Below are 27,067 nucleotides of genomic sequence, written 5' to 3'. Positions count from 1 at the left end.
GCATTAAAAGAACTCACAATTGAACTGATGATGACCTCAGCAATCTTCTCAATGAGGTGGAGGCGCAGCGCCTGCTCATCATTGGTAATGAGAAGTCCAAGGTGCCACAAAAAGGACAGATGATAGCTTGGTCTTTCAAGTGGCAGCATAGGGCCCCAGTCACGGGGAGGGAAAAGGCGCAGGAAACGTATGGGTGTCACCTTTTGCGCGGAGTGGGCCTTTTGCGTAGCGGTAAGCATCCCCGCCGCTGGGCCAGAAGGAGTAGGGTTCCGAACCCCGCTCCAGACAGTCCCGGCAAGTGGAGTCGGAGCTCCAACTATAAATTCTGGGTGGCCATCCAGCGGGATACTTGCGTCCGCGGGTGTGGGTGGCCCCCCCCCTCAGATGGGTTGTGGGAGCCCGTAAAACCCTCACGCCATAGGACTAACCACCCTAATGGCTGGTATGAAGATGGTTATGGTCACGGAAGGAGCGTTAACGTGGCCAGAAATCCTTCCACCACTTCATACAGTTCCCGAAAGGGAACAGTGTGAGGATACGTACGACGATGACCTCTTGCGCAATGCACCTCCTTGGACCCTCAGTCGCAGATGCGAGGGGGCAAATCATGCAATTGTTAAATTTTTCATTTTATTGACATGTAAAATGTTGGCCCAGTAATTCCGTTCCAAACGCGTGAGTACGGTCGGGGTACTCACGCGTCTGGCCGGAGGAAATGCCGGTTTTCAGCGTGCACAGCGCATGCGGGGAAAACCGGCATTTCCTGTCCTCTGAACGAAGGGGTTCAGAGGCAGAACGCGCGCGACTGCACAGGCAGCGCGTGCGCAGTAAAATGCGCCGGTTTCATTCATGCTTTCAGTGAGGTTAAGTCCTTACAACTTACACATGAAAAAAGCATGAGTACAGTTGCTCCAGAGGCTGCGGAGGAAGATATATTTTATCGTGGAGCTTCTGAAAGGCAATATTTTTGTTTGGGAAAAGGAGGAAAGTTATTTTAAGAAATGCTGAGGTAAGTTTTAAAGTTTATTTTTGTTTTTTAAAATGGGTTTTCAGTACTGTAGGTAGAAGGAGCAATTGTGGCTATGTGAATTGAATTTGCTGTGTTTATTAAATGTGAAAATGACTCCAACATTTTTAAGAAAGAAACTTTTCATCAGTAATATATTCTTTTAAGTTATGTATGTATGTCTGTATATATTCCTTTGCGTATATGTATGTATGTATATATTCCTTTACTTATGTGTATGAATGTATGTATTTAATTATGACTTTCAGAGAAAGTAACTTATTGGAAAATCATAATTAAATACATACATTCATACACATAAGTAAAGGAATATATACATACATACATATACGTAAAGGAATATATACGGACATACATACATAATTACTTAAAAGAATATATTACTGATGAAAAGTTTCTTTTTTTTAAATGTTGGAAATGTTACATTACTCATTTTAGAACAGTCATTTTCACATTTAATAAACACAGCAAATTCAATTCACACAGCCACAATTGCTCCTTCTACCTACAGTACTGAAAACCCGTTTAAAAAAAAAAAAATTAAACTTTAAAACTTACCTCAGCATTTCTTAAAATAACTTTCCTCCCTTTCCCAAACAAAAATATTGCCTTTCAGAAGCTCCACGATAAAATATATCTTCCTCCGCAGCCTCTGGAGCAACTTTACACATGCTTTTTTCATGTGTAAGTTGTAAGAACTTAACCTCACTGAATCCATGAATGAAATCGATGAAGTTCACTGCGCACGCGCTGCCTGTGCAGTCGCACACGCTGTGCCTCTGAACCCCTTCGTTCAGAGGACAGGAAATGCCGGTTTTCCCCGCATGCGCTGTGCATGCTGAAAACCGGCATTTCCTCCGGCCAGATGCGTGAGTACCCCAACCGTACTCACGCGTTTGGAACGGAATTACTGGGCCATTATGGCTAGTTCCTCAGTGATTTCTTCCTTCACTTCCCTTGGCATCCTAGGATGCATCCCATCCGGTCCTGGTAACTTAGCTACTTTAAGTACAGCCAGCCTTTCTAGTACCTCATCTTTATCAATTCTCATCCCATCCAGTATCTCCTCTACCTCCTCTTTCACTATGTCTATGGCAGCATCTTCTTCCTTGATGAAGACAGATGCAAAGTACTCATTTAGTACTTCAGCCATATCCTCTGTCTCCATGTGTAGGTCTCCTTTTTGGCCTGTAATTGACCGCCCCTCTCCCCCTACTACCCGTTTACTATTTATATGCCTATAGAAGACTTTTGGGTTACCTTTTATGTAAGCTGCCATTCTATTCTCATACTCTCTCTTTGCCCCTCTTACTTTCTTTTTCACTTCTCTGAACTTTCTATATTTAGCCTGATTCTCAGATGTATTCTCGATCCGACATCTATCATAGGCGCTCTTTTCTGCTTCTTCATATTCTCTATCTCTTTCGTCATCCAGGGAGTCCTGACTTTAGATGCCCTATTTTCCCCCAAGTGGGAATGTACCTCAACTGTACCTGAACTATTTCCTCTTTAAAGGCAGCCCATTCTTCGATTACAGTTTTGCCTGCCAATCTTCGATTCCAATCTACCCGGGCCAGATCCTTTCTCATCCCACTGAAATTTGCCTTCCTCCAATTAAGCATTTTTACTCTTGATTGCTCCCTATCCTTTTCCATAGCTAATCTAATCCTTATGATACTATGATCACTGTTCCCTAAATGTTCACCTACTAACACTTGCTCCAATTGACCTACTTCATTCCCCAGAACCAGATCCAGTAATGCCTCCTTCCTCGTTGGGCTGGAAACATACTGACCAAGAAAGTTCTCCTGAACACACTTCAGAAATTCTTCCCCCTCCATGCCCTTTACACTATTACTATCCCAGTCTATATTAAGATAGTTGAAGTCCCCCATTATCACTACTCTATAGTTCTTGTAATTTCCCTGCAAATTTGCTCCTCTATATCTTTCCCACTATTTGGTGGTCTATAGAATGCACCTAGTAGTGTAATGGCACCTGTATTATTTCTTAACTCTAGCCATATAGATTCTGTCCTTGACCCCTCCAGGACATCCTCCCTCTCCAGCACTGTAACATTCTCCTTAGCCAAGACTGCCACACCACCACCTATCTTTCCTGAACACCCTATATCCAGGAATATTTAATACCCAATCCGGCCCTTTTTTGAGCCAGGTCTCTGTTATTGCCATGACATCATATTTCCACGTGGCTACTTATACCTGCAGCTCACCAACCTTGTTTACCATGCTTCGTGTGTTCACATACATACACTGTAAACGTATCTTAGACCATCCTGTGTTCTCTTAGTCTGACCACACCTAATATCTTACTATTTCTTGCTTTAGTGCTATCCGTCTCTCCCAGTCCTTTGTTTCTCCTTTCTAATGCTACCTCCTGGTGCCCATCCCCCTGCGAGGATATCGGTACCGGCTCTGTTGAGGTGCAAGCCATCTGGCCTGTACAGGTCCCACCTCCCCCAGAACCGGCCCCAATGCCCCAAGAATCTGAAGCCCTCCCTCCTGCACCATCTCTCCAGCCACGCATTGATCTGCTCTATCCTCCTATTTCTGTACTCACTTACGCGTGGCACTGGGAGTAATCCAGAGATTACTATCTTTAAGGTCCTGCTTTTTAATCTCTTTCCTAGCTCCCTAAAATCTACCTGCAGAACCACATCCCTCTTTCTGCCGATGTCGTTGCTACCAATATGGACCACGACCTCTGGCTGTTCACCTCCCTCAGAATGTTCTGCAGCTGCTCGGTGACATCCTTGACCCTGGCACCAGGGAGGCAACATACCATCCTGGGGTCACATCTGCGGCCACAGAAACGCCTGTTTGCTCCCCAAACTATCGAATCCCCTACATCTATTGCTTTCCCTGTCTTCCTCCTCACCCACTGTACAGCTGAGGCACCCGTGGTGCCATGGACCTAGCTCTGGCTGTACTCCCCAGAGTAATCATCGCCCTCACCAGTATTCAGAACAGAATACTGGTTGGAGAGCGAGTTGCACTCAGGGGACTCCTGCACTACCAGCCTGGTCCTCCTCTTCTGTCTGGCGGTCACCCTTTCCCTCTCTGCCTGCGCAATCCTTAGCTGCGGGGTGACCACCTCCTGAAACATGCTATCCACGTAGCTCTCAGCCTCGCGGATGTACCACAGTGACACCAGCCGCTGCTCAAGCTCCGAAACCCGGAGCTCCTCCATCTGACGACACCTCCTGCACACATGATTGTCCAAGACACGGGAAGCGTCCTGGAGTTCCCATATGGCAGAGGATGTGCATTCTGCTGGACTGAGCTGCCCTTTATTTATTCGACTATTAAGTTATTAAAAAAAAAATTAGTTAACAGAAATAAACTTAAGACTTAAAAAAATACAATCACCCAACTACTCACCAATCAGCTCCTTCCCTTGCGCGGACGTCACTTACCTCGCTCCCTCCAGGCTCTCGGGCCGACCTTCATCTGCGGCCACTCCTCTCGCGGTCCCGCAGGTCCACTCTTGTGTCTATTAACTTAGAGTCATTGGGTTCTGTGGCTCCACTCCTCCCTTTCAGTCAGATGTCTCCACCGCCTTCCTCCTCGCCACCGAATTCCTGCGCTCACAAAATTCCTCACTCTGCTTGGGAATCACTCCGTTTGCTAATCTCCCAGCTCTGTCTCCAAGCTCTGTACTCAAGCTTTATAACAGTCCGTTGATCAAAATGGAGCTTCTCTATGAAGGGAAATGTGCTTTGACCATCAGTGGTTTAGGCTTCAGTGATGATGTCCTGAATAAATCACAGTTGTAGTGCTCTTGCTGGTGTTGCAGTTGCTTTGACTGCTTCCTCTTCCTATATCTGATATTCAGTCATCTACCATCTTCTTCTCCCTCCTCCTCTGCTTCCTCTGGCATGACAACTTCTAGGTCTTTCTGGGTTGCGAAGTTGTGGAGGACACAAGAGGTCACCACAATTCACAATACAATCCTATCCAGTCATCTAAATCTTCCTTTTAGCATGCCTATTGACTGCTCAATGTGAATTCTTGTTCTTATGCAGGAATCATTAGGCTAGATTCTCATCCAATTGGTGAGCTAGTGGCAGGGCAAGACTTCCACCTGCCAGCATGACCCAGCCGCTAACCCACTTTTTCCTGAAGTGGCTCTAATTATGTATACAGGATTGATTTAGAGCAGTAAAACTACTGGTCCTTGGCTTATCACCATTGGGAGCGAGGGAATTCACGTTGTGCTGCCACATTTAAAACACAGCGGATGATTAAAAAGCTACATGCATTTTGTGCATTCACACCACAGGAAGTGAAGGACTGCAAGAATTAATGAAAAAAGAGTAGCCTTGGTGGCAGCAGGGATTCAGTATCAGGAAGAGTCCCAAGTTTTCTGAAGTATCTGTGGATGTTGTACTCACTGATGTGAGGGCTAGAAGGGATGAAATCCCAGTGACATCAACCCAATAGACGGTGGTATAAACAATTAAATGGGAAAGATTGGGAAAGTGAATTTTATATTAACAAAATGGATCACATAGAACTACAGAACCTGTTACTGAAGTGACCTTGATCCTGCCAAGTAATAGTAGTTAATGTTATAATTGGCTCTTTTTCCTGTCTTGTGCCAAGCGTATTGCTCCATAAAACCATATTTAACTGCTGCAGGCACCTTTCTTCCCTCCAGTGCTTTATATCACCCATGAACCTAGCAGACATCTGTGCAAATCAGTGAGCAGCACTGAACCATCAAAGCAACTAGAGTGCATATTTCTATGATTGCAGAGATAGTAGCCCTAACACAGTTTTTTGTCACCATACTTCCTCTATGCACGGTGGCATAGTGGTTAGCACTGTTGCCTCACAGCGCCAGGGACCCGGGTTCAAATCCGGCTTCGGGTGACTGTGTGGAGTTTGCACATTCTCCCCGTGTTTGCGTGGGTTTTCTCCGGGTGCTCCGGTTTCCTCCCACAGTCCAAAGATGTGCGGGTTAGGTTGATTGGCCATGATAAAAAAATTGGCCCTTAGTGTTAGGGGGGATTAAATATGTGGGGTTACGGGATAGGGCTTGGGTGGGATGGCTGTCGGTGTAGGGACCGGGTGCTAGGGTTTGGATGATCAGCCATGATCTCGTTGAATGGCGGAGCAGGCTCGAAGGGCCGAATGGCCTACTCCTGCTCCTATCTTCTATGTTTCTATGTTTCTATGCCTGAAACTGTGACCATCCAAACCTAGCCTCCTACTTCCTGCTGCTCCATCAATTGGAGGAAGTTCAAAAAGGGGCTGGTTGGTGCCATGAGGGATTTGTGTACAGCCATACAATCAACCCTGGAGCAGTGCAAGGTGGGATTTGAGTTTTCAGGAGGACACATACAAAGTAGATGTTATTATTTTCAGAATCTTTCCAGATATTTTTCTTGCGCTCAACGCCAAGCAAGATGCCGTATGTGAGCCTTCACTCCCTATAAACCAAAATCTCACCTCGTGCACACAATATCTGGTAATGAAGCATTGCCCAGGTCAAACAGAAATAATTCCTGCTACTATAATTTTTTTTTATTCGTTCCTGGGATGTGGGCGCCGCTGGCAAGGCCAGCATTTATTGTCCATCCCTAATTGCCCTTGAGAAGGTGGTGGTGAGCTGCCTTCTTGAACCACTGCAGTCCGCAGGTTGAAGGTACTCCCACAGTGCTGTTAGGGAGGGAGTTCCACGATTTTGAGCCAGCAGCGATGAAGGAACAGCGATATATTTCCAAGTCAGGATGGTGTGTGACTTGGAGTGGAACTTGCTTACTGGAAATGTCACAATCTGTCTCATGTTCACCTAGTCTTTGGATAGTGGAAGAATAATCACTCTATCATGCTGTGTGGCTTAGGAATTAGATTTATTAAAAGTATAAATTAAACACTTGTAGAAGATCAGCACAGCAGATTTCATTAAATTACAATATTTAATTTACAGCTCCACAAAATAATAAGACGCAATGATTCACTAACACTCTTGATAACATTGAACGGGGACCAGCATCCATAACACAAAACTTACTGAGGTTGAGTCCACTCCCACAGAGCCTTCAAGTGTTCACTTCTACATCAATAGAACAAGAACTGCAGAACTGGCAGGAAGCTCCTGAATATATTTCTCTGCCTGCGTACAGAACTATCAATCAACCCTTTCCTTCAAAGACAGAACGTGGGACATCCCTCACCATGAGAACTGGGTTCAGATTTTACAGGCATTGCCACTCATCAAAGTTGACAGCCTGTCTCCACATAATCTACGGGAAGGCCTCCCGGTAATGAGTCTTGTTCCTTCGAAGGGTTACATTCCAGAGTTAATGTTTGCAGCATACACAACAAAACTGCCTAAAGACAGTGGATTTCTCTATGGAAAAGTATACAAGAACATGGGAAAATACAGGACTGTTATAGATCTACAGTCCATCTGGCCAGTCTCAAAAGCCAATACCTCTCCATCACTTACTCCTTCAAATATCTAACCAATTCTCTACTGCCTCCTTGGACAGTCCTTTCCATTGGTTCACCACAAGAACAGGACTGATTTTGCCAGCCATCTAGGTCCAGTGCCTTATTTTCCTTTGATTTCCTCATTTGAAATGTATCTATTTTATTACTTCATCAGATTTCCACCTACCCCAGAAATTCTGTTAAGGAGACTAACTATGGTCTCCTCTATGAGCATACAATGGAAAAATATTCCCTGCTACCCTAACCTTTTATTTATTTTAGCTCTTCTCTTTTACCACGTTATTTATCTCAGGCCAGTGCTACTTATATTTTATACAGTACTTCAAGAGCGATTTTTTTTGCCCTTATCCCTGCATTACTTCTATGATTTCCTACAATGGACTTTTCCCTCTGTTACCGTTTTTCACTAGTGGCATGTATCAGTTCTGTACTCTGTATAGTATTTCTAAACATAATCCACTTTTCAGCCATGCTTTTTTCCTTTAAAAGTGCTGTCTGGTCAGTTTCCTTAGCTCACATTCATCCCCTCAAAATCTTCTCTTCTAAAGTTGAATATTTCTATTGTAATCATTCGCTTTTCCATCAGAAACCTAACCTTGCGCTTCACCTTATTGTGGTCACTGTTGCCAAAGTGTTCTCTGACTCTGGACTACTCTACCATCTCCTGGTGTGGAGATGCCGGTGTTGGACTGGGGTGGGCAAATGTAAGAAGTCACACAACACCAGGTTATAGTCCAACAGTTTTATTTGAAATCACAAGCTTTCGGAGCGCTGCTCCTTTGTCAGGTGAAGTGGAGAGATGCATAAAGACACAGCTTATATAGTCAGAGAATAATGCCAGATGATTACAGGTAATCTTTCTAACTGCCATTTATCACACCTTGGCAGAGAGATAATCACAGCAATCAAAGGTGTGAATGGTGTCCAAACAGGTTAGTCAGGAAAACATTACATCAAAGAACAATGAGGTGGGGTCACAAGGGGTCAAATGTTGCAGATGCTGGGGTCTGTATGAAAACCAAAAAAAAATTATTTTTTTTTTGCTGGAAATCACAGCAGGTCCGGCCGCATCTGTGTAGAGAGAACAAGCCAATGATGACTCGAGTCTGGGTGACCCTACATCAGGTGGGGTTACATGTAGCGTGACATGAACCCAAGATCCCGGTTGAGGCCGTCCTCATGAGTGCGGAACTTGGCTATCAGTTTCTGCTCTATGATTTTGCGTTGTCGTGTGTCTCGAAGGCCGCCTTGGAGAATGCTTACCCGAAGATCGGAGGCTGAATGTCCTTGACTGCTGAAGTGTTCCCCGACTGGGAGGGAACACTCCTGCCTGGCGATTGTTGCACGGTGTCCGTTCATCCGTTGTCGCAGTGTCTGCATGGTCTCGCCGATGTACCATGCTCTGGGGCATCCTTTCCTGCAACGTATGAGGTAGACAACGTTGGCCGAGTCACATGAGTATGTACCATGTACCTGGTGGGTGGTGTCCTCATGTGTGATGATGGTATCTGTGTTGATGATCTGGCATGTCTTGCAGAAGTTGCCGTGGCAGGGTTGTGTGGTGTCGTGGTCGCTGTTCTCCTGAAAGCTGAGTAATTTGCTGCGAACGATGGTCTGTTTGAGGTTAGGCGGCTGTTTGAAGGCGAGTAGTGGAGGCGTGGGGATGGCCTTAGCGAGGTGTTCGTCGTCATCGATGACATGTTGAAGGCTGCGAAGAACATGGCGTAGTTTCTCCGCTCCGGGGAAGTACTGGACAATGAAGGGTACTCTGTTGGTTGTGTCCCGTGTTTGTCTTCTGAGGAGGTCTATGCGATTTTTTGCTGTGGCCCATCGGAACTGTCGATCGACGAGTCGAGCGTCATATCCCGTTCTTACGAGGGCATCTTTCAGCGTCTGTAGGTGTCCATCACGTTCCTCCTCGTCTGAGCAGATCCTGTGTTTTCGCAGGGCTTGTCCATAGGGGATGGCTTCTTTAACATGGTTAGGGTGGAAGCTGGAGAAGTGGAGCATCCTGAGGTTGTCCGTGGGCTTGCGGTAGAGTGAAGTGCTGAGGTGTCCGTCTTTGATGGAGATTCGTGTGTCCAAGAATGAAACCGATTCTGAGGAGTAGTCCATGGTGAGTTTGATGGTGGGATGGAACCTGTTGATGTTATCATGTAGTCTTTTCAGTGATTCTTCGCCGTGGGTCCATAGGAAGAAAATGTCGTCGATGTATCTGGTGTATAGCGTTGGTTGGAGGTCCTGTGCAGCGAAGAAGTCTTGCTCGAACTTGTGCATGAAGATGTTGCCTTATTGGGGTGCGAATTTGGTCCCCATGGCTGTTCCGCGTGTTTGGGTAAAGAACTGGTTGTCGAAGGTGAAGACATTGTGGTCAAGGATGAAGCGGATGGGTTGTAGGATGGCGTCTGGAGATTGGCTGTTGTTGGTGTTGAGTACTGAGGCTGTCGCAGCGATGCCGTCATTGTGGGGGATATTGGTATAGAGTGCCGAGACGTCCATCATGGCGAGGAGTGTTCCTGGTTCAACTGGTCCGTGGGTGCTGAGTTTCTGTAAGAAGTCTGTAGTGTCGCGACAGAAGCTGGGGGTTCCCTGTACGATGGGTTTCAGGATGCCCTCGACGTATCCAGAGAGGTTCTCACACGGGGTTCCGTTGCCTGATACGATAGGACGTCCAGGTGTGTTGGCTTTGTGTATCTTTGGGAGGCAGTAGAAGTCTCCCACGTGGGGAGTACATGGGATGAGAGCGCGTAGGATGCTTTGAAGGTCTGGATCGAAGGTCTTGATCAGTCTGTTGAGTTGGCGGGTGTGTTCTTTGGTCGGATCGGCGGGTAACTGTCTGTAGTATTCCTGGTTGTCCAGTTGTCGGTATGCTTCTTTGCAATAGTCCGTTCTGTTCTGTATGACGATGGCTCCTCCTTTGTCTGCTGGTTTGATGACGATGTTGCGGTTGGTCTTGAGAGCGTGGATGGCATTGCGTTGTGCACGGGTGAAATTATGGACTGTCTTGTGAGTGCGGCTGATGAATCTGGCGTTGATGCATCTCCTGACAGCTTGAGCATACATGTCAAGCTTAGGGCAGCGACCCTCCGGAGGGGTCCAATTTGACTCTTTCTTCTTCGGTTGCTGCACTGCGGATCCCTCTGTCTGCTGTTCTGGATTATTGGTTGTCTCATTGGGTTCGTTGCTGACATCTTGGGATTTGTGGAAGAATTCCCGGAGACTCATTCTCCTGATGAATTCCTCTGTGTCTGCCGCGAGACCGATGGGGTCCATTTTGGTGGTAGGGCAGAAATTGAGCCCTCGGCTGAGAACTTCAATTTCGTCTGGTTGAAGGGTGTGGTCGGACAAGTTGACGATGGACTTCCCTGTGGTTTCAACCGTGGTACCGGGGGTAGGCTCGGTTGCTGCTGGTGGCTTGTTCTCTCTACACAGATGCGGCCGGACCTGCTGTGATTTCCAGCAAAAAAAAAAATGTTGTTTTTTGTTTTTCATACAGACCCCAGCATCTGCAACATTTGACCCCTTGTGACCCCACCTCATTGTTCTTTGATGTAATGTTTTCCTGTCTAACCTGTTTGGACACCATTCACACCTTTGATTGCTGTGATTATCTCTCTACCGAGGTGTGATAAATGGCAGTTAGAAAGATTACCTGTAATCATCTGGCATTATTCTCTGACTATATAAGCTGTGTCTTTATGCATCTCTCCACTTCACCTGATGAAGGAGCAGCGCTCTGAAAGCTTGTGATTTCAAATAAAACTGTTGGATTATAACCTGGTGTTGTGTGACTTCTTACATCTACCATCTCTTGATTGTTACTTAATATCCGGTCCAATAGTGTTGCTACTCATGTGAATTCCTTGACCAATGTGACAATCCAATATTGTGTCGGGATCTAACATTCTACATTTTATAGTTTATCCAATCTCCCTCTTGTAATTTGAAGTCACCCATAACAACTGTATCTGTTCCTGTGCATGCTTCATTTATTTGACTGTAAACTCCATGGGCCAGTCCCTCCTCCTGACCTAGTGGTCAATAGCAGATGCCCACAATTAATTTCCTTCCCCTTTTGTTGCTTATCCCTAGGATTTCCACACCCAGACACGTAGGGCTGGATTTTTTCAATGGAGACGTGCTAGATGCAGGACTTCTGGTTTCCGGGTTTCAGTTCCACCCCCAGTAACATCTGACCAACCCATGCTATTTTCCCTTGATTGGCCTTGTTAAGCCCGCGGGCTTACCGGCCAATTAAGGGAAAGCCGGTGACAGATGACGTCAGTGTATGATGCTTCATCTGTCGAAAATATTTGAGAAGCTGTCAAACACTGACAATCTCTGTTCTAAGGTGAGCCCTTGCACACAGGCTCACCAAGACCCCTCTCCTCACCATAAAGCAGATGGCTACTGCATCCGAGAATGCAGCAGCCAATCTGTCATCTCTGCCGTTGAGATGAGGCACCTCCGGATCCTCAAAGGTTGAAGCCTGCAGAAAGAAGCAAAGGTAAGGAAACTTTTTCCAACACTTTACACTCACCTCTCATACTTACCTGTCCACACTTGCACCCATCACTCACCTCTACAGCTGACATTTCGGCCTCTCTCACCCCCGCAGACCCACTGCTCACCTCGCTGACCCTGGCGAGGTTCGCAGCCATCGGGAAGCCCGCACTTGCAGGCGTAAAATGGGGAAAAGCCTCAAAGCTGCCTGTTAACAGGCAGTTAATTGGCTCTAATCCCCTTCCCACCTCAAGGAGACAGGCGACTCTGGGACCCACCTCCCAGGAAGATGGCACAGGAGCGGGGTTGGTACCCGCTCCCATTTTTGCCATTTTCCCGGCAGTCCTGCCTTCATACCCGCCTCCCCAGGGCTGGGAAAATTCCCCCAATATTTCCAGCTCTATGTTATTACTGAACTGGGTTTATGTGATGCCTCGGATATAAAAGCCTCCCTCGCCAGCAAAGACCTACAGATTTAGGAACATTGGAACAAGAGTAGGCCATTCAGCCCATCGAGCCTGTTCCGCCATTCAATCAGATCATGGCTGATCTGTACCTCAACTCTATTTACCCACTTCTGATCCATATCCCTCAATACCCTTACCTAACAAAGGTCTATTGATCCAGTCTTGAAAATTTCAATTGACCCAGCATTCACAGGCTTTTGAGGGAGAGCATTCCAGATTTCCACTAAGAATTGTGTAAAAAAGTGTTTCCTGATTTCCTCCTAAATGGCCTAACTCTAATTTTAAGATTATGTCGCCTTGTTCTGGAATTCCTCACCAGAGGAAATAGTTTCTCTGTATCTGCCCTATCAAGTCCATTTATCATTTTAAAGACCTTGAATAGATCACCCCTTACCCATCTAAACTCAAGGAAATACAAACAAAGTTTATGTAACCTGTCCTCATAACTGAATCCTTTAAACCTTGGTATCATTCTGGTGAATTGGCACTGTTCCCCTCCAAGGCCAATATATCTTTCCTGAGATTCAGTGCCCAAAACTGAACGCAATGCTCCAGATGGGGTCTGACCAAGGCTCTGTATAACTGATAAATAACTTCCTCACTTTTGTATTCCAATCACTTTGAGATAAAAGCCAACATTCCATTAGCATTTTGGTCACTTTTTGTACCCATGCACTAGTCTTTAGTGATTTGTGTACATGGACACCTAAATCCCTTTTCTCCTTCACAGCTCCCAGTCTCTCACCATTAAGAAAATGTTCTGACTTGTCTTTCTTGAATCTAAAGTAGATGACCTCACACCTCTCCACATTTAAATCTATCTGCTATAGTTTTGCCCACTCAGTCGATCTACAGCCCTTTATATAGTGTCTATGTCGCTAGTGTATGTCCCTTTGTAACTTCCTGCTCCCATTCACATAACTTACTGTGCCTCCTAACTTAGTATCATCTGCGAACTTGTATATACAACTCTGTATTCCTTCATCCCAGTCATTAATATATATGGTGAAAATCTGATGCCCTACTATAGATCCCTGAGGAACATCAATTGTCACGTCCCACCAATCAGCGACCATTCCCTCTACCCTTGCTCTCTGTCTCCTACCTCCAAACCAATTACCAATCCATGTCACAGGGTTGCCTCCAATTCTGTGCACTTTCATTTTTGTTAATAATCTCTTGTCCAGAACCTTAACAAATGCCTTCTGGAAGTCCATATAAACAACATCCATAGGCACCATGCTAGTGACCTCCTCAAAAGTGCAACTATCAATTAGCCAGGCATGATGTACCATTCATAAATACATGCTGACTCTCTTTGATCAGCTCATACTTGTCTAAGTGCTCAGTCACTCTGGCTCTGATGATGGATTCCAGTAACTTCCCCACAATTGATGTTAAACTTACAGGTCTGTAGTTACCTGGTTTCTCCCTCCCTCCTTTGTTAAATAATCTCTTATTTTATTCTGAACACTCCTATCATTCATACATAAAATTTACCACTCTAGACGGATGTGTCATTATCATTATTTTCCCATGTTGTCATATCCTTATACTTGTCGTACTTACCTGAACCATCATCTACCAGGCCTTTGTTGACTCAATAGTTTAACATAAACATGACAATTAGAAGTAAGGTTTAGTAGACAGGACGTGCACACTGACACATTGGGGTAGAATTTGCAGTTGGTATGACACTGTACTCTCAGAGTACGCCATCATACCACCTTTGAAATTGACTGCAAATTCTGGATTTCCGCTAAATCCCAAACTTGCAATCTGTCAAGTTCTGACTTAACAGATCATCCAATGCAACTGTCAAATCCTCACTATTGCCGCAGCGTTGGGCTAATTGCCTAACAACTGCCCAGCAATTATGCAGGAACAGTTTATGACTGGTGCAAACAGGCGCAGGAGTCTGTTTGCACAGCGTAAGGGGAGGGGGGATATGCAGCAGCTTGAAATAGTTATTTTCATAATGATAAAAATGTATTTAAAAATCATCTTTAAAATAAATATCTATATCCACCTAACTAATATCTCCTCTTTCTAATTATTACAACTGATCCCAACACAACTCCCGGAGACAAATAGGCAAAGGGTGAAAACAAACTACCAAAGCACCGATGTCCTTTACATTTCAGAGCACGATTACAAGGATGTTTTTATTAGAACAAAATGCCCCTTGTGCAGTAACTGCGATGTATTTCACAAAACTGGTCACCCACAGAAAAAAAAGGAAAAGAACAGTGTCTAATGTTTTCGGTTAACTGTTTGAAATGCCGATGACATTGCTTTCATGATTCGAACCAATTTAACAAACTATCAATGAAATGCAATTTCCCTGCTGTGAAACTTTTGCACACAAGAAATCTAGACACATAAGCAGGATATTTACATCGCCTCCGCTAAAATTAAGCATTAAAAAATCATGAATGGTCAGCGGAGATTTCGGTTTCCTGATTGGAGCACCAGTCCATGTGATCCCAGGTATGCTTACGCACACAGTGCACCCCTGGGATCCGTGGGCCACTATGCTGACTCTGCAGCGAAACAACGCAAGTTTTCGAAGGGGGCCTCGCACCAGGTTTCTTTCGGAGGTTGGCGGCGTGCTCCTTAGCTACGCCGCCGATCGCAATTTCAGGGTGAAGAGTTTTATTTTAATATATTACTAGTTGATCTTCAATGGCATTGCACACAAGCAATCAAGATAAATGTAGACCAGGATTAGATTGAACCAGGGTGTGCAGATGTAATTCACTCCCCACTTTAAATTCACAGATTCTGTGCTTATTTTCTATAATATTTTGATTTGATATTAGTTAAATAGAAAAACATACAGGAATTTGGGGAGCAGAGAAGTAAAGTTGCGTGGAGTATTTCTGTGCAGTGTGGACTCGGGGAGCCGAGAGATACAAAGCTAAGGTGCTACAGCGCCACCACTGGTGGGTGGGTGCAATTACAGCATGACAATTTTACATTGGCAGTTTCCGTTATAAATATGGATGGACATGGGAAATTATCATGGGAAACTGACAGGAATTGTGTTCTAATGTAACTTTTTATGTAGATATATGTGGCAAGTTTCTGAAACATCTAGTTATCTGACTGTTTAGACAAGATCTAACTATCCAATCAGAAAGTCAGACCCAAGTCAAATCCTGTTCTCTCACTGACTGGATATGAATCTGTTGCCAGATTTGTTTGTATAGCAGGATATACAAGTGCCTGGCTTTGCAGTGCCGACACACGTATCAGTTTGCAAGTATTATGGTTTTAATTTTGTGAGTGGGCCAGTTTAACACTGCAACTTTAACGATGTAAATTGAATGCCTAAATTGTCTAACCAGATTTTTTTCTGCTGATTTATTAGACAGTGTCGTTGAAAATCGGTTCTCCCCCACCTTAACAGCACATGGCATTCTAAATTAAGTTAATACTATATAATGTAACTCAACTACCGATCATGTTATCTCTGAAATTTACAAGGCAGTTAAAAGCTTCCAAAAAAGAAATCTCTAGTTTTGTATTTTTCCTTCAGGATACCAACCATTTCGCAGCCCATTGTTTGGTCTCTTTCCCAGTCCCTCGGGGCTCCCTTAAATCAGGAAATAATAAAGTTTATATAAATAGGCACCGAATTTTCGGGATTCGCGTCATTTCCTCTCTAATCACAGAAAAGCCAAATCGCCTTTTCCAAGCATTTCCCGCAGGGCTACTCATTGTACTGTGCGAACTTTCTCACCAGCTGCACAGTTTCTACTGATAAAACCTTGTTGGCATTTTCGCTAGTTCTTAAAAGGCACCTGAACTTTGTTTATTCTGCAGACTGGGTTGTCATTCCCAGGACTGCTGCCCTGAATTATGAAGCTGATCAGGACATTCAACCACATGGGGGAAAGCTGTGCACGACGCCGGCCACAGCGGGCAGAAATCTAACTGTTAGAGCCCATTGAGACAGTAAACACAAAACCTTAACTATTACAGCAAGAAAATCCGGACCAAACCAAGCGTTTAATTGGCGCTCAAAAAAGTAAGAAAGAAGTTTGTGCCGCGATGTGTCGTGGGGCACAGACTGGCGTTTACAGGTACAACGTGTTTGGACTTGTAACCAGGCCAGAACTTTTTCTGCAATACTGTTAATGGGGGGAGGGGGTGTCTTTAGAAATGATCAAACGGTGGATACATTCTGCCTTCGCTCACATAGTTATACTTAATATATGTACGCAAAATTAAATAGGTGACAGATTATTACTCTTCCAACGATTCGCCAATCAATATTCAAGAAGTCAATGATCTGATTATAACAGACGTCCAGCGAGATTCATAAACTTTCACATGGCTTATCAACGAATTAGAGAACGTTATCATTCAACTTGATCCAAACTTCACTGTAGCATCTCGGTTATTGAAGAGTGTTGTGATACTGAGACTAACTTGACAAAAACACACATAATACAGCTGTGCCTTAAACAGGTCCACGAAACGCGTTCAAGTTAGAAAAGAGATCATTTAAAAAGTAAACATACAAATGTTCGTAAACTTACGGAGACGAGAAACTCCAGTGTCTCCACATAATCCTTCTCAGTCTTAAGGATTTCAGTCAAAACACAAACTCGAAGACGAAGCTGCTTCTCCAAATCCTTGCCGCTAATTTCTCCTTTACTCTCCGACTTTCTCTCTTCGGTCATTTTACTTCAGCGATACCTGTTTATGGAATCCAGTACCAGCCGCTCGCTCCCTTGTTACCACTGCTTCGTTCCCCTTTAAAAAAAAAGTTTTCCCCTCGTCACTTCAGGGGGATCAATCCGTCAACAGGAGGGAAAATGAACATTGTTTTCCTCGGGTTTCGGCGAGTTTGAGCTTAATGTTTAAGAGGGAGCCGGGGGGGCGAGGGTCCCGTCAGCTGGGCGACTCGAATAAATCAAGGAGCGAGGCGGGGGGGGGGGGGCGGTCCTTGTTCACTAAATACTGCGGGAAGCAGCCACATGGAATAAACTGTGGGAAAGGCGCTGATACATTTACACATTCATCAAAAACTTCCATGTGACCCGCCCCGCGGCATCAGGAAAGAGGAAAGGAAAACAACCTTGGAAACTGTAGCGTGCGACACAAGTGTCGTTCAAAGCGCACTCTTGTTTCACAGCAGTGTGCAAATTGCATGCCCTGAACATCGACAATGTTTCCATGAAATCTGCTCTCAGCCCTGGTTCTGTACTGACCGTACATTAACTGGAGAAAGATGTCAGGGATTTCTGGCAATCCTCAGAATGTCTAAACTGGTAGGGAGAGCTCTGAGAAGGATCAGCGAATAGTTGAGAGTTCCGAAATGCAAAATGCATTAAAAATCAGAAATCTGGATGGAGGGGTAATCTTAACAGCTGGAGCTGACAGAAATTAGTATCTCTAGGGATATGGTGTTGGGTAAGTTGAGGGGACTGAAGGCCGACAAATCCCCGGGGCCTGATAAACTACATCCTAGGGTACTTAAGGAGGTGGCCCTGGAGATAGCAGATGCTCTAAGGATCATCTTCCGGAACTCCATTGACTCGGGAACAGTACCCGTGGATTGGAGGGTAGCTAATGTTACCCCAATATTTAAAAAGGGGGGTAGAGAGAAAGCAGGGAATTATAGACCAGTAAGCCTTACATCGGTTGTGGGCAAAATGCTAGAGTCCATTATTAAGGATAAAATAGCGGAGCACTTGACAAATGGGGAAAGGATCGGACAGAGTCAACATGGATTTACAAAGGGTAAATCGTGTTTGACTAATCTGCTGGAATTTTTTGAGGAAGTAACTGGTAAAATAGATGGGGGAGAGCCAGTGGATGTGGTGTACCTTGACTTCCAGAAAGCCTTCGATAAGGTTCCACACAAAAGATTATCATGCAAAATTAAGGCTCATGGGATTGGGGGCAAAGTATTAACGTGGATAGAGAACTGGCTGGCGGATAGAAAACAGAGTTGGAATAAACGGCTCGTTTTCGGAGTGGCAGGCAGTGACCAGCGGGGTGCCGCAAGGATCTGTCCTGGGACCCCAGCTGTTCACAATATATATAAATGATCTGGATCAGGGAATTGGATGCAATATTTCCAAATTCGCTGACGACACTAAACTAGGAGGAGGGGTGGGCTCTGATGAGGATGTCAGGAGGCTACAGTGCGATTTGGACAGGTTGGGGGAATGGGCGGATACGTGGCAGATGCACTATAATGTGGATAAATGCGAGGTTATCCACTTTGGGGGTAAAAACAGGAGGGTAGATTATTATCTAAATGGCAATAGATTGGGAGATGGGGAAGTGCAGAGGGACCTGGGTGTTCTTGTGCACCAGTCACTGAAGGAGAGCATGCAGGTGCAACAGGCGATTAAGAAGGCAAATGGTATGTTGGCCTTCATATCAAGGGGGTTCGAGTATAGGAATAGGGATACCTTACTACAGCTGTACAAGGTGCTGGTGAGACCGCATCTGGAGTATTGTGTACAGTTTTGGTCGCCCCATCTGCGGAAGGATGTTCTTGCCATGGAAAGAGTGCAGCGGCGATTCACCAGGCTGATACCTGGAATGGCGGGAATGACCTACGAGGAGAGATTGAATAGTTTGGGCTTGTACTCACTGGAGTTTAGAAGATTGAGAGGGGATCTCATCGAAACATATAAAATTATGGCAGGCCTGGACAGGCTGAATTCAGAGAGAATGTTTCCAATGGCAGGGGAGCACAGAACCAGGGGCCACAGTCTAAAAATAGCGGGCAAATCATTTAAAACAGAGATGAGGAAGAATTTCTTCACTCAAAGAGTGGTGAGCCTGTGGAATTCCCTGCCACAGAGGGCTGTGAAGGCTAATTCAATAAATATTTTCAAGAGAGAATTGGATATATTTCTGAAGGCTAAGGGGATTAAGGGTTACGGAGAAAAGGCGGGGACGGGGTACTGAACTGGTAAGATCAGCTAAGATCTCAGATGAAGATCAGCCATGATCTCATTGAATGGCGGAGCAGGCTCGAAGGGCCGAATGGCCTACTCCTGTTCCTATCTCTATGTTTCTATGTTTCTATGTTAACCAGAATAAGATTTTATGAATACAAAAGCAAAATGCTGCGGATGCTGGAAATCTGAAATAAAAACAGAAAATGCTGGAGATACTCGGGAGGTCAGGCAGCATCTGTGGAGAGAGAAACCGAGTTAACGTTTCAGGAAGATGGCCTTTTATCAGAACTGGAAAAAGTTAAGAGTTGTAGCAGGTTTTAATCAAGTACAGAGGCAGGGAAAGGGGGAGGGGAGGAAACAACAAAACGGAAGGTCTGTGATAGGGTGGAAGACAGGAGAGATTGAATGACGAAAGGGATGATAGTTCAAGGCGAAAGGACTATTTTTTATTCGTTCATGTGATGTGGGCGTTGCTGGGAAGGCCAGCGTTTATTGGCCATCCCTAATTGCCCTTGCGAAGGTGGTGGTGAGCTGCCTTCTTGAACCGCTGCAGTCCGTGAGGTGGAGGTACTCCCACAGTGCTGTTAGGTAGGGAGTTCCAGGATTTTGACCCAGCGACTATGAAGGAACGGAGATATACTTCCAAGTCAGGATGCTGTGTGACTTGGAGGGGAACTTGGAGGTGGTGTTGTTCCCATGCACCTGCTGCCCTTGTCCTTCTAGGTGGAAGAGGTCACGGGTTTGGGAGGTGCTGCTGAAGAAGCCTTGGCGAGTTGCTGCAGTGCATCTTGTACATGGTACACACTGCAGCCACGGTACGCCAGTGGTGGAGGGAATGAATGTTTAAGGTGGTGGATGGGGTGCCAATCAAGTAGGCTGCTTTATCCTGGATGGTGTCGAGCCTCTTGTGTGTTGTAGGAGCTGCACTCATCCAGGCAAGCGGAGAATATTCCATCACACTCCTTACTTGTGCCTTGTAGATGTGGAAAGGCTTTGGGGAGTCAGGAGGTGATGCACTCACCACAGAATACCTAGCCTCTGACCTGCTCTTGTAGCCACAGTATTTATGTGGCTGGTCCAGTTAAATTTCTGGTCAATGGTGAACCCTCCAGGATGTTGATGGTGGGGGCTTCGGCGAAGGAAATGCCATTAAATGTCATGGGGCGGTGGTTAGACTCTCGCTTGTTGGAGATGGTCATTGCCTGGCACTTGGGTGGTGCAAATGTTACTTGCTGCTTATCAGCCCAAGTCTGAATGTCGTCCAGGTCTTGCTGCATGCGGGCATGGACTGCTTCATTATCTGAGGAGTTGCAGTAATGGGACAAGTAAAGAAACAAAAGATGGGTCTAGAGGAGATATAAATGGGAATATCAGAATCATCAGCAACAGCTGCCATCCAAAAAAATGGAGGCAGAGGTTATGATCTGAAATTGTTGAACTCAATGTTGAGTCCAGAAGGCTGTAAAGTGCCTAATAGAAAAATAAGATGCTGTTCCTCAAGCTTAAGTTGAGCTTCATTGGAACAGTGTAGGAGGCCAAGGACAGAGTGGGAGAGGGGTGGAGAATTAAAATGACAAGTGACCGGAAGCTCAGGGCCACACTTGCAGACTGAATAGAAGTGTTCCACAAAGCAGTCACCCAATCTGCATTGGGTGTACCCAATGTACAGGAGACCACATCGTGAGCAGCGAATACAGTATACTAAATTGCAAGAAGTACAAGTAAATCGCTGTTTAGAAACATAGAAACATAGAAGATAGGAGCAGGAGTAGGCCATTCGGCACTTCGAGCCTGCTCCGCCATTCAACGAGATCATGGCTGATCATCCAAACCCTAGCACCCGGTCCCTACACCGACAGCCATCCCACCCAAGCCCTATCCCCGTAACCCCGTAACCCCACGTATTTAATCCCCCCTAACACTAAGGGTCAATTTTTATCATGGCCAATCAACCTAACCCGCACATCTTTGGACTGTGGGAGGACACCTGGAAGGAGTGCTTGGGGCCCTGGACAATGGGAAGGGAGAGTGTAAAAGGGCAGGTGTTGCATCTCCTGTGCTTGAACGGGAAGGTGCCGTGGGAAGGGGAGTGGGTGTTGGGGGTGATAGAGGAGTGGACCAGGGTTTCGCGGAGGGATCGGTCCCTTCAGAATGCTAAAAGGGGAAGGGAGGGGAAAATGTGTTTGGTGGTGGGATCTCACTGCAGGTGGCAGAAATGGCAGAGAATGATACGTTGAATGTGGAACTGGTGGGGTGAAAGGAGGACTAGGGGAAGGGGTGCGAGCAGAAGTGCGGGAAATGGAATGGACACGGTCGAGGGCCCTGTCAACCACGGTGGAGGGGAATCCTCGGTTGAGCAAAAAGGAAGACATATCAAAAGCACCAGTATGGAAGGTGGCATCGATGAAACAGATGCGACGGAGACGGAGAAACTGGGAGAATGGAATAGAGTCCTTACAGGAAGCGGGGTGGGAGGAAGTGTAGTCAAGGTAGCTGTGGGAGTCAGTGGGCTTATCGTGCATATTGGTCGATAGCCTATCCCCAGAAATGGAGACAGAGAAATCAAGGAAGAGAAAGGAAGTGTCAGAGATGGACCATGTGAAAATGGGAGTGGAAATTGGAAGCAAAGTTGATGAAATTTTCCAGTTCGGGGCGAGAGCAGGAAACAGCACCGATACAGTCATCAATGAAAGAAGAGTTGAAGGAGAGGACCTGAGAAGGACCGGAACAAGAATGTTCCACATATTCCACGAAAAGGCAAGCATAGCTAGGACCCATATGGTTTCTCAGAGCAACAACTTTTATTTGGAGGAAGTGAGTGGAAAGGAGAAGTTGTTCAACATGAGACGAAGTTCAGCCAAGCGGAGGAGGGCGGTGGTGGATGGGGACCAGTTAGGCATCTGTTCGGAGCACCCTCAGGTCGTCCTGGTGGGGGATGGAGGTGTAGAGGGACTGGATGTCCATAGTGAAAAGGAGATGATTAGGGCCAGGAAACTGGAAACTGTTAAAGTGGCGGAGGGTGTCAGAAGAGTCGCGGATCTAGATGGGAAGACACTGGGCAAGGGAGAGTCTAGATAGGAAGTAATCAGTTCTGTAGGGCAAAAAAAAGCTGAAATGATGGGTCTACCAGGGCAGTTCTGTTTGTGGATCTTGGGAATGAGGTAGAAGCGGGCAGTGCAGGGTTGGGGGACTATGAGGTTGGAGGCCATGGAGGGAAGATCTCCAGAGGAAGATCGATCAGATTTGTTATAATGTAAAAATCGCATTTATAAATCTTGCCTGAAATTGCGGTCGGGAGCGAATGCCTCCGAACTGCAGTAAAACAATGAATCTACCTGATGGTCCTGAATCCATGGAGACTTGCGCTCCTGGGCCTCTATGTGTAGGCATGTGTAGAGGCCCACATACCCCAGGAGTGCAGGTGGTTCGCAAGCGCCCTTGGGATCATGTGGGCTGGCCCAACCAATCAGAAAGTGGGATTCCCATTATGCTTATGGGGATTCCATTTACGTACGGAATCCCCATAAGCATAATAGGAATGACATAAAAATACATTTTAACAACATTGAATTTAAAAAAAAATTACATGTTTAAAATGAATTAAAATACAATTTAATTAAACATTTAAAATAAAAATATATTTTCTTGAAAAATAAATTTTAACATTTTTCAAGGGGCCAAAAATAACACAAACTTATAGGTTTTTGAACGTTAAAATGATTTTTAAAAATGTATTTTAATATTTATTTTCACCATTACACTGATAAAAGAAGGCCTTATGCCTGCTTTTACCAGGCGTAAGAGTTTCACGAGTATCCGCTGGGCATGAGTTGGGAAAATAGCCCAACTCTCCACCAGCGAATGTCCATTTCCCGGGGATGTGGAGGATCTGTCAAGAAGATTCTTGACAGATCGCAAGTTCCGGGTTGTCGTGCATGCGCTTCGCATACGTAAACCCAGAACTTGCGAGGTGCGTACGCGGTCATAGGCCCCGGAAAATCTGGGCCATCATGTTTTAGTAGAGCAAATAAGGAGAAACTGTTTCCAGTGGCAGAAGGGTTGGTAACCAGAGGACACAGATTTAAGGGAATTGGCAAAAGAACCAGATGACATGAGAAAGCATTTTTTTATGCACCAAGTAGTTGATATCTGGAATACATGGCCTGAAAGGGTGGTGGAAGCAGATTCAATAGTAACTTTCAAACTGCCTGAAGGGAAAAAATTACTATGGGGAAAGAGCAGGGGAGTGGGACTAATTGGGACTTTCAAAGAGCCGGCACAAGCACAATGGGCCAAATGGCCTTCTTCTGTGCTGTATCCTTCCATGATTCTGTGTATTTTAAACATGTGTTTAATTTAAATGCATTTAAAATACGTATTACATTCATTCATAAGTAAAGTTTAACTTAATTAACATTATTAGTTTTCAAATACTACCCCTTCAATTGGGATATTGTTTAAGTTTAGGTAGAAACTGTGGTAAACCACTGTTATTGTTGTTCACCGTTGTTGTTGCACACTGTTGTATCTATGCATGCCTCAGCTGGCTCCGCCCCTGGCTCCACCCACATGCCCAGGTATAAAGGTGACTGCTCTGCAGCCCCCTGCCTTCTTGGAAACCAGTCAACCACGAGAGGCATGCTCTGTTCTTTGCTAATAAAAGCTTTTTAGTTACTCTCCCAACTCTCAGTCTTTTATGAGTAATTGATAGCGCATCAATTTTATTAGCAAAGACAAAATGTTGGCACCAAACGCTGAGCAGCAGGTGCTGCAGCAAACGACGGCATCAAACGCTGAGCAGCAGGCGCTGCTGCATGCCCTCAGACCAACATGCCTGGACCTAGACCCTCAAGAGGCGGGTTCGTCTACCAAGTTCGCACAATGGCTGCGTTGCTTCGAAGCTTACCTGGAAGCCTCAGCCGTGACACTAGATGGAAACAAACTAAAAATCCTGGCCTCCAAGGTGGGCCACCAAGTCTACACGCTCATCCAGGACGCGACTACCTACGCGGCGGCTATCGATCTGCTAAAAGGACAATACACACGCCCGGTAAATATGCCAGACACCTCCTGAGATCCCGCAAACAGCAGTCCGGGGAATCGGTGGAGGCATTCCTACGGGCACTACAGATACTCAGCCGAGCCTGCGATTGTAAAGAGGTATCGGCCGCGACACACACGGAGGGACTTATCCGAGATGCTTTCATTGCAGGCCTCAAGTCCGACTACTCCCGGCAGAGACTGTTGGAGAAGGGCGAAATCGACCTGAAGAAGGCAGTGTCCCTCGCGCTCTCGCTAGAGGCGGCCCACCGGAATATGGACGCATTCTCCCCTAACCGCTCCGCACCGTGGACGCCGCAACCTTGGGTCATGGGACCGCCACCCCCGGCACCAACTGCTGCAGCGATATCCAAGGGCCCGAAATGTTACTTTTGTGGCCAGGCAAAACACCCCAGAGCACGCTGCCCGGCGAAAAACGCTACCTGCTCTGGCTGCGGGAAGAAAGGACACTACGTCAGCACCTGCAAAGGTAAAACCGCTAACGCCAGCAGCGCCACGTGTGAACCGTGGGGGCAGCCATCTTGTCCGCCATCTTGGACACCTCCAGCCGTGTGGGGATCGGGATCATGGGCGCAGCCATTTTGTCCGCCATCTTGGACGCCTCCAACTCCAATCGCGGGTGACCCGGACTCAACCACCGCCTCCTCTGACAACCACAGCGACTCGCTCGACCATACGCTGGCCTCCGTGACGCTGGACCAATCTCTCCCTCACCAACTGCCCAGGTCCATGATGGACATTACGGTAAACGACCGCGCCACTACCTGCCTTTTCGACAGCGGGAGCACGGAGAGCTTTATCCACCCCGACACGGTGCACAGTTACTCTCTCCCGGTCCTGCCAACGCGCCATCGGATCTCTATGGCTTCCAAATCCCATTCAGCAGACGTCGGTGGCTACTGTGTAGTGACCCTTTCAGTAAAGGGCACAGAATACAAAAATTTTAAACCTCTTGTCCTGCCCCACCTCTGCGCTGCCGTTCTACTGGGGTTGGATTTTCAGTGCCACCTTAAAAGTGTCACATTAGCGTACGGCGGACCCCTCCCCCCACTCACAGTCTGCAGCCAGCAGCTTTTAAATCGCCCGCCGCGCACCATTTGCAGCCTCCCCACGCTTAAAGTCTCCCCCCCCCCTGTTCGCTAACCTCACCCGCGACTGTAAGCCCATCACTACCAAAAGCAGGCGGTACAGTACCGGGGATAGGAGCTTCATTAAATCCGAAGTAGCAAGACTCCTGAAGGAAGGGATTATTGAGGGTAGCACTAGCCCATGGCGAGCACAAGTGGTGGTAGTGAAGACTGGCGAAAAACAGCGCCTAGTTATTGACTACAGCCAGACGATCAATCGCTACACCCAGTTAGATGCATACCCACTCCCCCGCACATCTGACATGGTCAATCAGATAGCGCAATACCGGGTGTTCTCGACGATTGATCTGAAGTCGGCATACCACCAGCTCCCCATCAGGGCTGAGGACCGCCAGTACACAGCTTTTGAAGCTGACGGTCGCCTCTACCACTTCCTCCGAGTCCCCTTCGGCGTCACCAACGGGGTTTCGGTCTTCCAAAGGGAGATGGACTGAATGGTTGACCAGAACGCGCTGCAGGCCACCTTCCCCTATCTAGACAACGTCACCATCTGCGGCCACGACCAGCAGGACCATGACGTTAACCTAGAGAAATTCCTCCATACGGCCCAGCGGCTGAATCTAACATACAACAAGGACAAATGTATGTTTCGCACCACGCGCCTCGCCATTCTTGGCTGCGTAGTGGAGAACGGAGTCATCGGCCCCGACCCCGACAGAATGCGCCCCCTTATGGAGCTCCCCCTCCCCCACTGCCAAAAAGCACTGAAGAGATGCCTAGGGTTTTTCTCTTACTATGCTCAGTGGGTGCCCAACTATGCGGACAAAGCCAGACCCCTCATCAAGTCCACCTCCTTCCCCCTGACAGCAGAGGCATGTGCAGCCTTCACTCTCATAAAAAGAGATATTGCGAAGGCCACAATGCACGCAGTGGATGAGTCCATCCCTTCCCAAGTGGAAAGCGACGCATCCGACTTCGCCCTAGCTGCAACCCTTAACCAGGTGGGGAGACCCGTGGCCTTTTTCTCAAGGACCCTCCAGGGCCCCGAGATTCGACACTCCTCTGTCGAAAAGGAGGCCCAGGCCATTGTGGAAGCGGTGCGACATTGGAGGCATTACCTGGCCGGAAAACGATTTACCCTGCTCACTGACCAGCGTTCAGTGGCTTTTATGTTTAATAATAAGCAGAGGGGCAAAATCAAGAACGACAAGATCTTGAGGTGGAGAATTGAACTCTCCACCTACAATTATGATATCTTGTACCGGCCCGGGAAACTCAATGAGCCCCCAGATGCCCTATCACGTGGTACATGCGCCAACGCGCAGGTTGATAGACTGCAGACCCTCCACAATGACCTCTGCCACCCGGGGGTCACCAGGTTCTTCCATTTCATCAAATCCCGTAACCTGCCCTACTCCATCGAGGAGGTCAGGACCATGACCAGGAACTGCCAAATCTGTGCCGAGTGCAAACCGCATTTTTATAGGCCAGACAGAGCAAGCCTGAT

General features: G+C 46.5%; 1 protein-coding gene across 7 annotated transcripts in view; it reads right to left on the bottom strand.

Annotated features, from left to right (window-relative positions):
* Positions 1 to 17,384, bottom strand: part of prex2 (phosphatidylinositol-3,4,5-trisphosphate-dependent Rac exchange factor 2) — a 943,088-nt gene extending 925,704 nt beyond the window's left edge. For all 7 annotated transcript variants that reach the window (XM_085993112.1, XM_085993115.1, XM_085993113.1 and 4 more), the window contains exon 1: positions 17,027 to 17,384. In XM_085993112.1, coding sequence (XP_085849238.1) covers positions 17,027 to 17,170 — 144 coding nt within the window. In that variant the 5' untranslated portion in view covers positions 17,171 to 17,384. The remainder of the gene's footprint in view (positions 1 to 17,026) is intronic.
* Positions 17,385 to 27,067: the final 9,683 nt, after the last annotated feature.

This window comes from Somniosus microcephalus, chromosome 7 (assembly GCF_052327205.1).
Source record: "Somniosus microcephalus isolate GS21.2 chromosome 7, FLI_Smic_1.0, whole genome shotgun sequence".
Lineage (NCBI taxonomy): Eukaryota > Metazoa > Chordata > Chondrichthyes > Squaliformes > Somniosidae > Somniosus > Somniosus microcephalus.
This window is presented reverse-complemented; position numbering and strand designations above follow the sequence as displayed.